The sequence below is a fragment of the Bombina bombina genome, chromosome 2, assembly GCF_027579735.1.
Source record: "Bombina bombina isolate aBomBom1 chromosome 2, aBomBom1.pri, whole genome shotgun sequence".
In the NCBI taxonomy this organism is placed as follows: Eukaryota; Metazoa; Chordata; class Amphibia; order Anura; family Bombinatoridae; genus Bombina; species Bombina bombina.
In genome coordinates, this window is record NC_069500.1 from 241,048,065 (window position 1) to 241,061,371 (window position 13,307).

At 41.7% G+C, this 13,307-nt stretch overlaps 1 protein-coding gene across 3 annotated transcripts in view; it reads left to right on the plus strand.

Moving 5' to 3' along the window:
• The window catches only part of ARSK (arylsulfatase family member K), a 324,333-nt gene that overhangs the window by 249,937 nt on the left and 61,089 nt on the right, over positions 1 to 13,307 (plus strand). For all 3 annotated transcript variants that reach the window (XM_053701498.1, XM_053701497.1, XM_053701500.1), the window contains one exon: positions 5,011 to 5,238. In XM_053701498.1, the coding sequence (XP_053557473.1) occupies positions 5,011 to 5,238 (228 nt within the window). The remainder of the gene's footprint in view (positions 1 to 5,010; positions 5,239 to 13,307) is intronic.

Here is a 13,307-nt window from a genome sequence, read left to right on the forward strand (position 1 = left end):
TTCCTCCAAACCCTAAGGTATCATGTAACAAAGTGTGCACATGAGGATAATTACTTATGCATTATACTGTGCACTGCTTTAGTCAAGTGTCATGTGACTGTGCCCCCTACTGTGCATGTGCACAAGTGAATTCTGCAGAAGCTATGGCCTGGATAGCACCTTCCATATATGGAAATGACCAGGGGGAGCTTTTTGCAAACAAAACTATGCCTGAATTAAAGGGGTTAATGAGGGTTAAGAAAGAAACCGTTTTGCAGGTAAGCTTTGGCTACATTATATATTTAGAAACGTATGTTAGGTCATACTGATTTATGTCCCTTTAACTGTTTTGTGGAACAAAAAAAGTGTCACAAAACACATCAAAAATACATTACAAAGTACAGTTACTAAAGATGGATATGCACATGGGCAAAAACAGTTTACTTTCAACTTGTAATACTAGTGCAACCGGAAAACACACACAAAGCTTTACTTCTAGCACAGTTAATGCTCGACCAGGAGCGTTAAATAGTGCTCCTCTTGTAATCTGGCCCATAATGTGAATTTGTACAACTGAAAATAACCTATGTTAGAGTGTGTTGCTTAGAAAATTAGAGAATACCTCTCAATTTTCCTCATTGTTATACAAGTTACGCCTATGAAACACTTATATTTTCGCTATGTATGAATTTACCATCTATATAATAATTACATTTGTAATGTCCGTCGCCGTCGGCAGTTGCGCACGCATCCTCAAATGAATGTTAAATGCGCGCGCAGCCGCCTCGCAGCGACAGACAGCTTCAGGAGCTCCAGCTCTCAGCTGTAACATAACAGCTGAGAGCTGGAGCTTCTGAAGCTTCAGGCATCTGCCGCATATGGAGACGGAGCGTTTTCGGTGCTCGGCATCCATATGAGGCCAGATGCCTGATTGTTACAGACGGTGACACTGTGTGTGTCACCGTCTGTAATGATCTTCTGCTGGTGGAGGTGTGGGCAAACTGACCTGGGTGGACTACCGGGCATGAAGGGAGCGGGGCCAATCGGGTGTGATGGGGTGGGGCATGACAGAGGTGGAGCCGGAGCATGACGGGGTCAGAGACAGGGCATGACGGGGCGGGGCCAGGCGGGAGTGGCCGTTGCTGTCTTTGTGAGAGCGCAAGAGGGGTGAGAGAGAGCAAAAGAGGGGGGAGATAGAGAAGGGTGAGAGAGCAAAAGAGAAATGGGGAAGGGAAAAAAGAGGGGGAGAGAGCAAAAAAGGGGGAGAGAGCAAAAGAGTGGAGAGAGAGCAAAAGAGGGGGAGAGCAAGAGCAAATGGAGGGGGGGAGAGAGCAAAAGAGAGAGGAGAGAGAGAGCAAAAGAGAGGGGAGAGGGAGAGCAAAAGAGAGGGGAGAGGAAGAGCAAAAGAGAGGGGAGAGGGAGAGCAAAAGAGAGGGGAGAGAGAGAGCAAAAGAGAGGGGAGAGAGAGAGAAAAAGAGAGGGGAGAAAGAGAGCAAAAAAGAGGGGAGAGAGAGAGAGCAAAAGAGAGGGGAGAGAGAGCAAAAGAGAGGGGGGAGAGGGAGAGCAAAAGAGAGGGGGGGAGAGGGAGAGCAAAAGAGGGGGGAGAGGGAGAGCAAAAAAGCGGGGGAGAGGAGGAGAGAGCAAAAGAGGGGGAGAGAGCAAAAGAGTGGAGAGAGAGCAAAAGAGGGGGAGAGCAAGAGCAAATGGAGGGGGGAAGAGAGCAAATGGAGGGGGGAGAGAGAGCAAAAGAGGGGGGAGAGAGAGCAAAAGAGAGGGGAGAGAGAGAGCAAAACAGAGGGGAGAGGGAGAGCAAAAGAGAGGGGAGAGTGAGAGCAAAAGAGAGGGGAGAGAGAGCAAAAGAGAGGGGAGAGAGAGAGCAAAAGAGAGGGGAGAAAGAGAGCAAAAAAGAGGGGAGAGAGAGAGCAAAAGAGAGGGTAGAGAGAGTAAAAGAGAGGGGGAGAGAGCAAAAAAGAGGGGGGAGAGGGAGAGCAAAAGAGAGGGGGGAGAGGGAGAGCAAAAGAGGGGGGGAGAGGGAGAGCAAAAAAGCAGGGGAGAGGAGGAGAGAGAGAGCAAAAGAAAGGGGGGATAGAGAGCAAAAGAGAAGGGAGAGAGCAAAAGAGTGGAGAGAGAGCAAAAGAGGGGGAGAGCAAGAGCAAATGGAGGGGGAGAGAGAGCAAATGGAGGGGGGAGAGAGAGCAAAAGAGAGGGGAGAGAGAGAGCAAAAGAGAGGGGAGAGGGAGAGCAAAAGAGAGGGGAGAGGGAGAGCAAAAGAGAGGGGAGAGAGAGAGCAAAAGAGAGGGGAGAGAGAGAGCAAAAGAGAGGGGAGAGAGAGAGAGCAAAAGAGAGGGGGGAGAGGGAGAGCAAAAGAGAGGGGGAGAGGGAGAGCAAAAGAGGGGGGAGAGGGAGAGCAGAAAAGCGGGGGAGAGAGAGCGCAAAAGAGAGGGGGATAGAGAGCAAAAAAGAAGGGGAGAGCAAAAGAGAGGGGGGAAAGAGAGCAAAAGGGGTGGTGAAAGAATCCACCTGTATGGCAGGGTGGTGAAATAATCCACCTGTATGCAGCTCCTTTCACCACCTTGCCATTTTCAGAATCCACCTGGATGGCAAGGTGGTGAAAGAATCCACATGGATGCAGTGTATGCTGAATCCAGGTGGATTCTAAAAATGGCAGGGTGGTGAAAGAATCCACCTGGATGCAGCGTAAGCTGCATCCAGGTGGATTCCGAAAATGGCAGGGTGGTTCCGTCACCACAATAGATCGCCCTTTCGAAAATGGCAGAGTGGTTCCGTCACCACAAAAGACTGCTCTCTGGGCAGACTTTCCCACTTATTTATATAAAAAAGAGTTACAAAATAGATTGTTTCTACATCTGTAGTTTAAACAAAAGTTAGACTGCCCTTTGGGTAGGCTTATCGACTAGTTGTTAATAATAAACCTATTTGAGCTGGGGCATTGTGGGTATACTGTGCATTTGTATATGCTGTGTTATATATACAGTATGTATTATACTGTATAATAATTTATTATATAATTTAGCTAATTTTGTTATTTAGTTTTTAGTTTTGGCGTGTTTTTTGTTTTTAGAAACAAGATTTTGTGTACTGGTTATCCCACAAATGAAAGTGCAACTTTTCTAGTTTACAATAGTCTGTTAACATCGAAAATATTTGGCTGCTACATTTGCACAACATTTTAAAGGGACAGTAAAGTCAAAATTAAACTTAAATGAAATGGCTAGAGCATGACATTTTACATCACTTTCCAATTTACTGCTGTTATCAATGTTGCTTAGTTCTCTTGGTATCCTTTATTAAAGAGTAATCCTAGGTGAACTCAAGAGCATGCAAGTGTCTTCAGCCATATGGCAGCAGTGTTTGCAACAATGTTTAGAGCAATATTATACATAGTTATAATCAAATCTGCCACAGAATGCTACAGACATTCTATGGCAGCAGAGTTTGCAACTATTTATAACATTGTTTTAAATATTATTGCAAACACTGTTGCCAGATGGCTAAGGACATGTGCACGCTCCTGAAATCACTCAGGGTTGCTCTTATTGTCAAAAATGTTTAAATTGCATGCTCTATCTGAATTTTGACTTTACTGTTCTTACTGTACAGAACAGTGCTTATCACATTTGGTACAGTGCAACCGCGATATTACAAGTAAACTTGTTCTGTACATTGAGAACTTAATTTAAAGTATTTGCGCAACTGTAGCAGCTGAATACATAAAATAAAAAATAGATAATTACATAGTGCAAACTTTAAAAAGTGCACTATTGTAAACCAGAAAAGTTGCTCCCAGTTTCTCCTGTGGAATATCCCATACGCAAAATCTTGTTTCTAATAAATATCACTCCAAACTATCACACACCATATACACATGCACAATAAACAATGCCTCAGCTCAAATCGGTTTATTATTCATGTAAAGTTTAACTATTGGATTGCAAATAAAGAGTTCACACGTGTATTGTTATTGCCATTGCACACTATCTAAAGGGATCATTTATAGTAAAACCTTGTTGCACATGGCGATGCAGCAGTGAATATTGTGCTACGGGCAGAGATCTCACGCATTGCACAATGAAGTGTACTAAAACGCCTCTTTGCAAGACTTCCTTCAAACAATGATTCAATCACTTTAGATCATTTCACCTGCTTTTGATTTGCAATGTGGATACCTTTACAACATAGTACTATTATTGCGATGCTTTGAACATTGGAATGACAGAGCTGAGCACCTAACAAAGCAGAAACAGATGATGAAGAAAGGTGACTACCTGATCAATACAATACATACCAAGGGTTCAAAGTGGACTGGGTAGGACATTTTCTTTGCTTTCAGCAGATCTGTCTTTAGCTAGTTACAGAATGCCAAACAGACAAGCAAGCACCTCTGCACCTCTTTCTATGCAGATGTTTGGACTATCAGAGAGCCCCAATAGTATGCAAAAATGTATAAACAGCTGTTTAATTTTAAACAGCGTTTGCTTCATATTTAGTCAGGCAATAAACAATTCAATATATTTAAAGGGATACTGAACCCAAATTATTTTCATGATTCCGATACAGCATGCAATTTTAAGCAACTTTCTAATTTACTCCTATTTTTAAATTTTCTTCGTTCTCTTGGTATCTTTATTTAGTTTTCATAAGGTTAATATACTGTAGTACAACAGTAATTGATTTATTAGCATCTTACTAAATTATCCCACAGGCCTTTGCAATAATATGTATACACTTTCTGCATAATAAAGGATTAAATATGTTTTCTGTTTTTGGAGATTAGCTTACATACAGTGAGTGTATTGTGTAATAAGCAATTTTCACTATAGTCACTATTGCATTATTACACTATGCACAAACTTAAAATATTCCCTTTTAACAAAATATGAATGCATGCTTAATGCTGGACACAAATAACAGTGCCAGCTAAAACACTTCATTTCTCTACATCAGCAAGCCAATTATGTGGTGTGCACTGACTTTAGGAATTCAAAATTTTACTTTTTTGTCTTTTCTTAGAAATAGCCGGAGTTCAAATCACTCAGAATCTAAGTGGCTTCTCTCTAATGCCATTATTGTCTGCAAAGCCAGAGGGGCATGTTTTTTCGTCCAGCAAATCGCATCCAAACTGGGCACTGAGTGAATTTCATGGTTGTGATGCAAATGCTTCAACCTACATGCTTCGAGATAATGACTGGAAATACATTGCTTACTCAGATGGTGATTCGGTTCCTCCTCAGCTCTTTGGTAGGTGTATTATACCTTTTGATTTGAATAGTGCTTTGTAAATTATGTAATGGTAAAATATATATGTGTACACGTAGCTGTCTGTATGGCACTTTTATGTTCCCTCCCTTTATACATAAATACATGCTTATACATCTTTATGTCAGCAGATGCTCTAAATATAATTATATTTCCTACTTAATATAAGTAGAGTCCATGGCATCATTCCTTACTGTTGGTAAATACTGAACCTGGCCACTAGGAGGAGGCAAAGACACCCCAGCCAGGATAGATAAACTACTTCATATTTACAGCCTCTGTACTGACACTCTACCACATTATCTTACACTTTTCCAAATCTCATTTACTCAGTCACCACACACTTTATATTCTTTATTTCCCTTCCCCCTTTCCTTCTGTGTCCATTCCCTCTCCTTTAGATTGTAAGCTTGAGAGCCCCTCTACCTGTAGGTCACTTTGTATTTAAAGTTAACTACTACTGACTGTGCTCAAGGGCAGGGCATTCCTCTCCTTTTTGATAACTCAATTATTGCACCTACAACTGTAATGTACCCCTACTGTACTTGTTTATGTATGCAATGCATCCCTGTAATATTTTATTGTTTGTAAATAACCGATAATAATAATACAAAATAATAATAAAAGGCTTAAATACCTCTCCCACTTCCCCCAGTCATTCTTTGCCTTTCATCACAGGAGGATGGCAGAGTAGTGTCAGAAGATTTCGAAGTAGTTCCTTAGGGAGGGTATCTGCCCTTCGATATGGGACTGGAGGTTTAAGTAGTCTTGTCAGCCTCTCATTGAGAGCATTGATGAAAGTTAGAGTCTGGAGATGCAGGGAGAGTCTTTCTGCAAACCCATCCAGACTGCCTGCTAACAGCTTCTAAGCAATCAGTGTTGACAAGTTTCACTGCCTGCTCGTTTTTCTCACTTAAGTAAATGTCAGGAGCGATGCTACAAGAATGTCACACTTGAGAGGCTGTGTTTCTATTCCACAGCATGGATTCTGGTAAGATCGTTTCAATTTTTACATATGTTAAAAACGCTAGAAGACAGGGTCACAGTGTGGCTTCTTTAATCTTATAGAATCATAGGTTAATATCTCCTGAAGGGGATTATTAAACAGTGGGGATTAATCAAATATGATGCTTTGATTTTATGCTGCTTTATGTGTGAGATTTTATTGGGCTCATAGACTGTTTGTTATATGGCGGGAACGCACAGGTTTTTACTTTCACTTTAAACGCTGCGCAGCTTGGAGCTTGGTGCGCTTTTTCTCATAGCAGGGGAGGTCCTGCCTTGCGCACCACGTGACCAGGAGAGGTCTCGCTTTCATTTCATCTTTCCTGACCGAGCTGGCTGTCAAGGAAGATGCTTCTTCTCTGTATTGTCTGGGTCTAGGAGGTGGGAAGTGCCCCAGCCATTGGGAGTATAAAGGTGCCGTTTTTTGAGAAATAAAAAGATTGTTTTATTTTCTGTGTCCTACTGTCATTGGCTTAAGCTATGGAGGATTCTGAGCTACTTGAGGGTACTCCCTCTATTCCAAATAGTAATACCTGTTTATATTGTGAGGAGGCCTTGGTATGCCCACCTTCTCAACTATGTTCCACATGCCTTGACAACGTTATTAGGTCTAAGAAGGTTAATCCCTTTAGTACCACTGAGCCGTCCACCTCTGAGGACTCGCCGTCCCGTGAGGTGCATCAATCATCTCCTTCTACACATGCAGCTTCCAGAAGCATGCCTGATCCTCCATCTGGATGTAGCCTTTTACCATCAGATTTTACCACACAGTAAGCCTCCTGCTGCAGAGGAACCAGCCTTTAGATTTAAGATTGAACACTTATGTTTTCTTCTAAAAGAGGTCCTGTTTACAATAGAGGTTCCATAGGCCAAGTTGCCTGATGAACCTTTGATTCCTAAATAAGACAGAGTTTACGAGGACAGGGTAGTGCCGTTAACTTTTCCTGTACCTGTAAAAATGGCAAACTTTATTAAAAACGAATGGGACAGAATTGGATCTTCATTTTCCCCTTCGTCTTCCTTTAGGAAATTATTCCCGGACTCTCAATTGGAGTTGTGGGGTTCTGTCCCTAAGGTGGATGGCGCTATCTCCAGGCTTGCCAAACGTACTACTATCCCGCCTGAGGATAGCTCATCGTTCAAAGAACCGATAGATAAGAAGAGAAAAACTTTTCTAAGAAAGATTTTTCAACATACATGATACTTGTTTCAACCAGCAGTGGCTGTGGCCTCGGTTGCAGGAGCAGTGGCCTACTAGTGTGACTCATTATCAGAATTGATCGAGGTGGAGGGTCCCCTCGACGTTATCCAGGAAAGAATTAAAGCCTTGAGAATTGCTAATTATTTTATCAGTGATGTAAACATGCAGATTATTCGCCTAAATGCTAATGTTTCTGGTTTTTCAGTTCAGACCCATCGGGCACTATGGCTGATGTCCTGGTCTGCGGATATGACTTCTAAGTCCAGACTTCTTTCCCTCCCTTTTAAGGGAAAGATTTTATTTGGTCCAGGCCTGGACTCCATTATCTCCATGGTTACATGATAAAAAGAACAAGTCTAAAGGACAAAGTTCTAATTTTCATTCCTTTCTTTCTGATAAATCCCAACGACAATAAGTCAAGCCAAGAGTACTTGGAAGCCAGCTCAATCCTGGAATAAATTCAAGCAGAGCAAGAAACCCACCAAGACTAAATCGTCATGAAGGGGCAGCCCCCAATCCGGTGCTGGATCATGTATAGGGCAGACTGTCACTTTTTTCAGAAGCTTGGTTCACAAACGTGCAGGATCCATGGTTCCTGGAGGTCATAGCTTAGGGATAAGAGATAGGTTTCAAGTCTCATCCACCCAAGGGAAGATTTCTCCTCTCAAGCCTGTCTTCCAGACCAGAAAAGAGGGATGCCTTTCTGGGATGCAGGCAGGATCTGTCCTCCTTAGGGGTCATTGTCCAAGGAACTATCGCTGAAAGAGGTTTGGGGTACTATTCCAACCTTTTCGTGGTCCCAAAGAAGAAGGAAACTTTCCGCCTGATTCTGGACCTAAAGTGCTTAAACAAGTTTCTAAATGTCCTTTCAAAATGGAGACGATAAGGTCCATCCTTCCCTTAGTTCAGAAAGGACAATTCATGACCACTATAGATCTGAAGGATGCTTACCTTCATGTTCCAATCCAAAAGGATCACTTCCAGTTCCTAAGGTTTGCGTTCCTGGACCAGCACTTCCAGTTCATTGCACTGCCGTTTGGTCTAGCTACTGGTCCAATAATTTTTACGAAGGTTCTAGGGGCTCTCCTAGCCATTGCCAGAACCTGGAATATAGCAGTAGCTCTCTACTTGGATGATATTCTGGTACAAGCACCATCTTTTCATCTGGGTAAGCACCAGGATAGAATTCCTGGGTAATATAATAGACTCCATATCCAAGACCAGAGACATTGCAAGCTAGCTTCAGCATGTCTTGCCCTCTGGACCTCCTTAAGGCTCTCTGTGGCTCAGTGTATGGAGGTTATTGGTCTCATGGTGTCCATCATGGACATCATTCCCTTTGCAAGGTTCCATCTCAGACCGTTGCAGCTGTGCATGGTGAAGCAGTGGAATGGCAATCATTCAGATCTCAACAGATTTCTCTGGACAACTGGTTGAGAGAATCACTCTCTTGGTGGCTCTGTCCAGATCATCTGACCCGAGGGACATCCTTCTTAAGACCATCCTTGGAGATTGTGACTACGGATGCAAGTCTTTCACGATGGGGAGCTGTTTGGAGTGCCAAGAAGGCACAGGGCCTGTGGTCTCAGGAGGAATGCTCCCTCCTGATCAACATTCTGGAACTTCAATCTTCAATGCTCTGAGGGCTTGGCCCCTTCTGGGTTCGTCCCGGTTTATCAGATTCTAGACAATATAACCTTGGTGTCTTACATCAACCATCAGGGGGGAACAAGAAGCTCCCTAGCAATGAGGGAAATATCTTGGATCCTGGAGTGGGCAGAGGCCCACAGTTGTTCGCTGTCAGCAGACCACATTCCGGTTGTGGACAACTGGGAAGTTTCTCAGCAGACAATCCTTTCATCCGGGGGAATGGTCTCTTCATCCCGAAGTGTTTGCGGAGATATGCAACAGGTGGGGGATGCTGGATATAGATCTCATGGTGCCTCGTCTAAATATCAAGATTCCCAGATATGGGTCGAGGTCCAGGGATCCTCAGGCGGAGATAATAGATGCATTAGCGGTGCCTTGGAGGTTCAGTCTAATTTACCTTTTCCCGCCGTTACCACTCCTTCCTCGTGTAGTGGCCCGCATCAAGCAGGAGCAGGCATCAGTGATACTGATTGCTCCATTGTGGCCGCGAAGGACGTGGTTCATGGATCAGGTGGGGATGTCATCTTCTCCTCCGTGGAAGTTACCTTGTTGCAGGGATCTGCTGGAACAAGGTCCTTTTGTTTATCAAAATCTAGATTCTCTGCAGCTGCGTGGAGATTGAATGCTTAGTTCTAGCCAAGAGAGGTTTTTCTGAGAGAGTTATTGATGCTCTCATTCAAGCTCGTAAGCCGGTTTCTCGTCGCATCTATCATAAGGTGTGGAGAACCTACTTATTCTGGTGTGAAGAGCATGGATTTTCCTGGCATAAAGTTAAGGTTGCCAGGATCTTATCATTTCTCCAGGATGGACTGGAGAAGGGCCTTTCTATCAGTTACCTGAGGGGACAGATTTGGGCCCTGTCTGTTTTACTGCACAAGACTCTCTTGGAGCTTCTAGATTTACAGTCCTTTGTTTAGGCTCTGACAAGGATCAGACCTGGGTTTAGATCTAAGGCTCCTCCTTGGAGTTAGAATCTTGTTCTTAAGGTTTTGCAACGGGCTCCGTTTGAGCCTATGCATAAAACTGACATTAAATTACTGTCCTGGAAGGTTCTATTTCTACTGGCTATTGCTTCTACGCGCAGAGTATCTGAGATTGCCGCTTTGCAATGTTAGCCTCTTTATCTGGTATTCCATTCTGACAAGGCTGCCCTACATACTAAGTTAGGTTTTGTTCCTACTGTCGTGTCAGACCGCAACATCAATCAAGAGATTGTGGTTCCTTCCTTGTGTCCCAATTCTTCTTCTTCGAAGGAACGTTTGCTTCATATTTTGGACGTGGTTCTCGCCTTGAAGTTCTATCTTTAGGCTACTAAGGATTTTAGACAAACTTCTTCCTTGTTGGTTGTCTACTCCGGGAAGCGTAAGGGTCAGAAGGTCTCTTCGACTTCCTTATCTTTTTGTTTAAGGAGTGTTATCCGCTTTGCTTATGAGACATCAGGACATAAACCTCTTCAGAGGATTATGGCTCATTCTACTAGAGCAGTGGCTTCCTCTTGGGCCTTTAAGAACGAGGCTTCTATGGATCAGATTTGTAAGGCGGCTACCTTGTCCTCCTTACATACTTTTTCTAAATTTTACAAGTTTGATATTTTTGCTTTGGCTGAAGCAACTTTTGGGAGAAAGGTTTTGCAGGCTGTGGTGCCCTCAGATTCTGGTCTGCCTCTCTTTTTGTCCCTCCCGCTATCATTCAGTGTCCTCTAGAGCTTGGGTATAATTTTCCCAACAGTAAGGAATAATGCTGTGGACTCTCCTTATATTAAGAAGGAAAACATAAATTATGCTTACCAGATAATTTCCTTCTGTATAAGGAGAGTCCACGGCCCCCGCCCGTGTTCTCCGATGGGCGGCCCTCTAAATTATATTTTTGTTCCGTTTATACCCTGATATTTCTCCTACTGTTCCTTGTTACCTCGGCAGAATGTCTGGGGGATGGGGGAAGTGGGAGAGGTATTTAAGCCTTTGGCTGGGGTGTCTTTGCCTCCTCCTGGTGGCCAGGTTCAGTATTTCCCAACAGTAAGGAACGATGCCGTGGACTGTCCTTATACAGAAAAAAATGAAATTATCTGGTAAGCATAATCTATGTTTTCTCCCTTGTCTGTTTTAATACACTGGCTATTGTCAGCTTTTTACACATTTCACCTCAGACCCCCTCATCATTTTTTTTCCATCCGACACATTATAAATGTTGCTCATAATCTGCAAATTCTATTGTATTAATCAGTATTGATCAGTATTGCTTCGGACCAGAGGATGAACGTGATAATCAACACATTGCCATAACATAACAGCAATCTGAATGACAAGTTTCCACGCAAAATAGCAACATAAACTCAAAGTTACAGGTAAAATAATAAGAAGTTAGACAAATAAAATAGAAACCTCAATTTTAAATATAAATGTAATCCTCCTCTTGATCAGAATACCACTCTTGGACCCATTTATACACATAAAGGTGAAGGGAGGGAGTTTTAATATGTCTCATGGCTTACAAATTCCCCTTGACATATCTAAAACAGTGAAATAGAAGTATAATCACTAGTGAAAAAACAGAGGCCTCTCTTGGACCCCCAAATATAAATTCCAAACATAATAGGGATTACTAGGGGATATCAGAGTATTTTGGACCTTAATAGCATACATTTTATAAACTGAAAATGGATAAATAGCGGTGGATAATTTTAGTATAGGATTCAAATGCTTGCTAACGAGATGGAAGTAAATCATCACATAATAATTGGAAAAAGATATTAAAAAAATAGGGAAATTATACTTAAACAGACAGTCAACACCAGCATTTTTGTTCTTTAAAAAGAAAGATAATCCCTTTATTACCCATTCCCCTGTTTTGCATAACCAACACAGTTATAATAATATACATTTTACCTCTGTAATTACCTTGTATCTAAACTTCTGCTGACTGCCTCCTTATTTCAGTTCTTTAGACAGACTTGCATTTTAGGCAATCAGTGCTCACTCCTAGGTCACTTCATGAGCATGAGCTCAATGTTATCTATATGAAGCACATGAACTAATGCCCTCTAGTGGTCAAAATGCATTCAGATTAGAGGCAGTCTTCAAGGTCTAAGAAATTAACATATGAACCTCCTCGGTTTAGCTTTCAACTAAGAATACCAAGAGAACAAACCAAAATTGGTGATAAAAGTAAATTGGGAAGTTTAAAATTACATGCCCTATTTAAACCATGAAAGTTTTTTTTGGACTTGACTATCCCTTTAAAGGGACATGAAACCCATTTTTTTTCTTTCATGATTGAGGAAGAGCATTCGATTTTTAACAACGTTCCAATTTACAATTATCTAAGTTGCTTCATCCTCTTGATATAATTTGTTTAAAAGCATATCTAAATAGGCTCAGTAGCTGCTGATTGGTGGCAGCACATAAATGCCTTGTGTGATTGGCTCACATGTGTGCATTGATATTTTTTTCCTATCTAAAGAATGGAGCAAATTAGATAATAGAAGTGAATTGGAATGTTGTTTAATATTGTATTCTTTACCTGAATCATGAAAGAAAAAGTTGGGGTTTCATGGCCCTTTAAGTATAAAAAAGTTGAATCTCTGATAGAACTACAATTCTACTAACAAATGAGGCTCGTTCACAATAGGGTACCAATACCTCCATAGAAGGAAACATGCTCCCCAAGCTGAATAAGTTAGTATTTTACATAATGCTGACCAAGACTCTATTACCAAATAATGCAATATAAATCTTACATAAAACTCTAACATATTAGGGTATAAATACAATAGGTTAGCAAAACAATAAATGCAAGTAAAGTTATGCGCATGAGGGCCTTAATATCCTTTATATAAAACTCTCATGAATTTATAGCACAACAGGGAAGTTAAGCTACACCAAGGTTAAATAAAGGCCAGCATAATGAGAACATGGTAATAGAAGCTTAACAGGGATTTGCCCTCAGGAATGACCTAACCTTTTAGCAGGCCAGTATATATATTTTTTTATATATATATTTATTTATATACCAACGGGTAGATACATGTCACCAATCAAATATCAGTTTACATTTCATGTTTTACAATCATAATATGACAGCACATATCTACAAGGAAAGAAACATAAGAAAAAAATGAATAAAACACTAAAGCATATAGTCTATCCTATATCTCGTTGGCTTATTTTATAACCCATAAATAAAAACAGAACAAGAA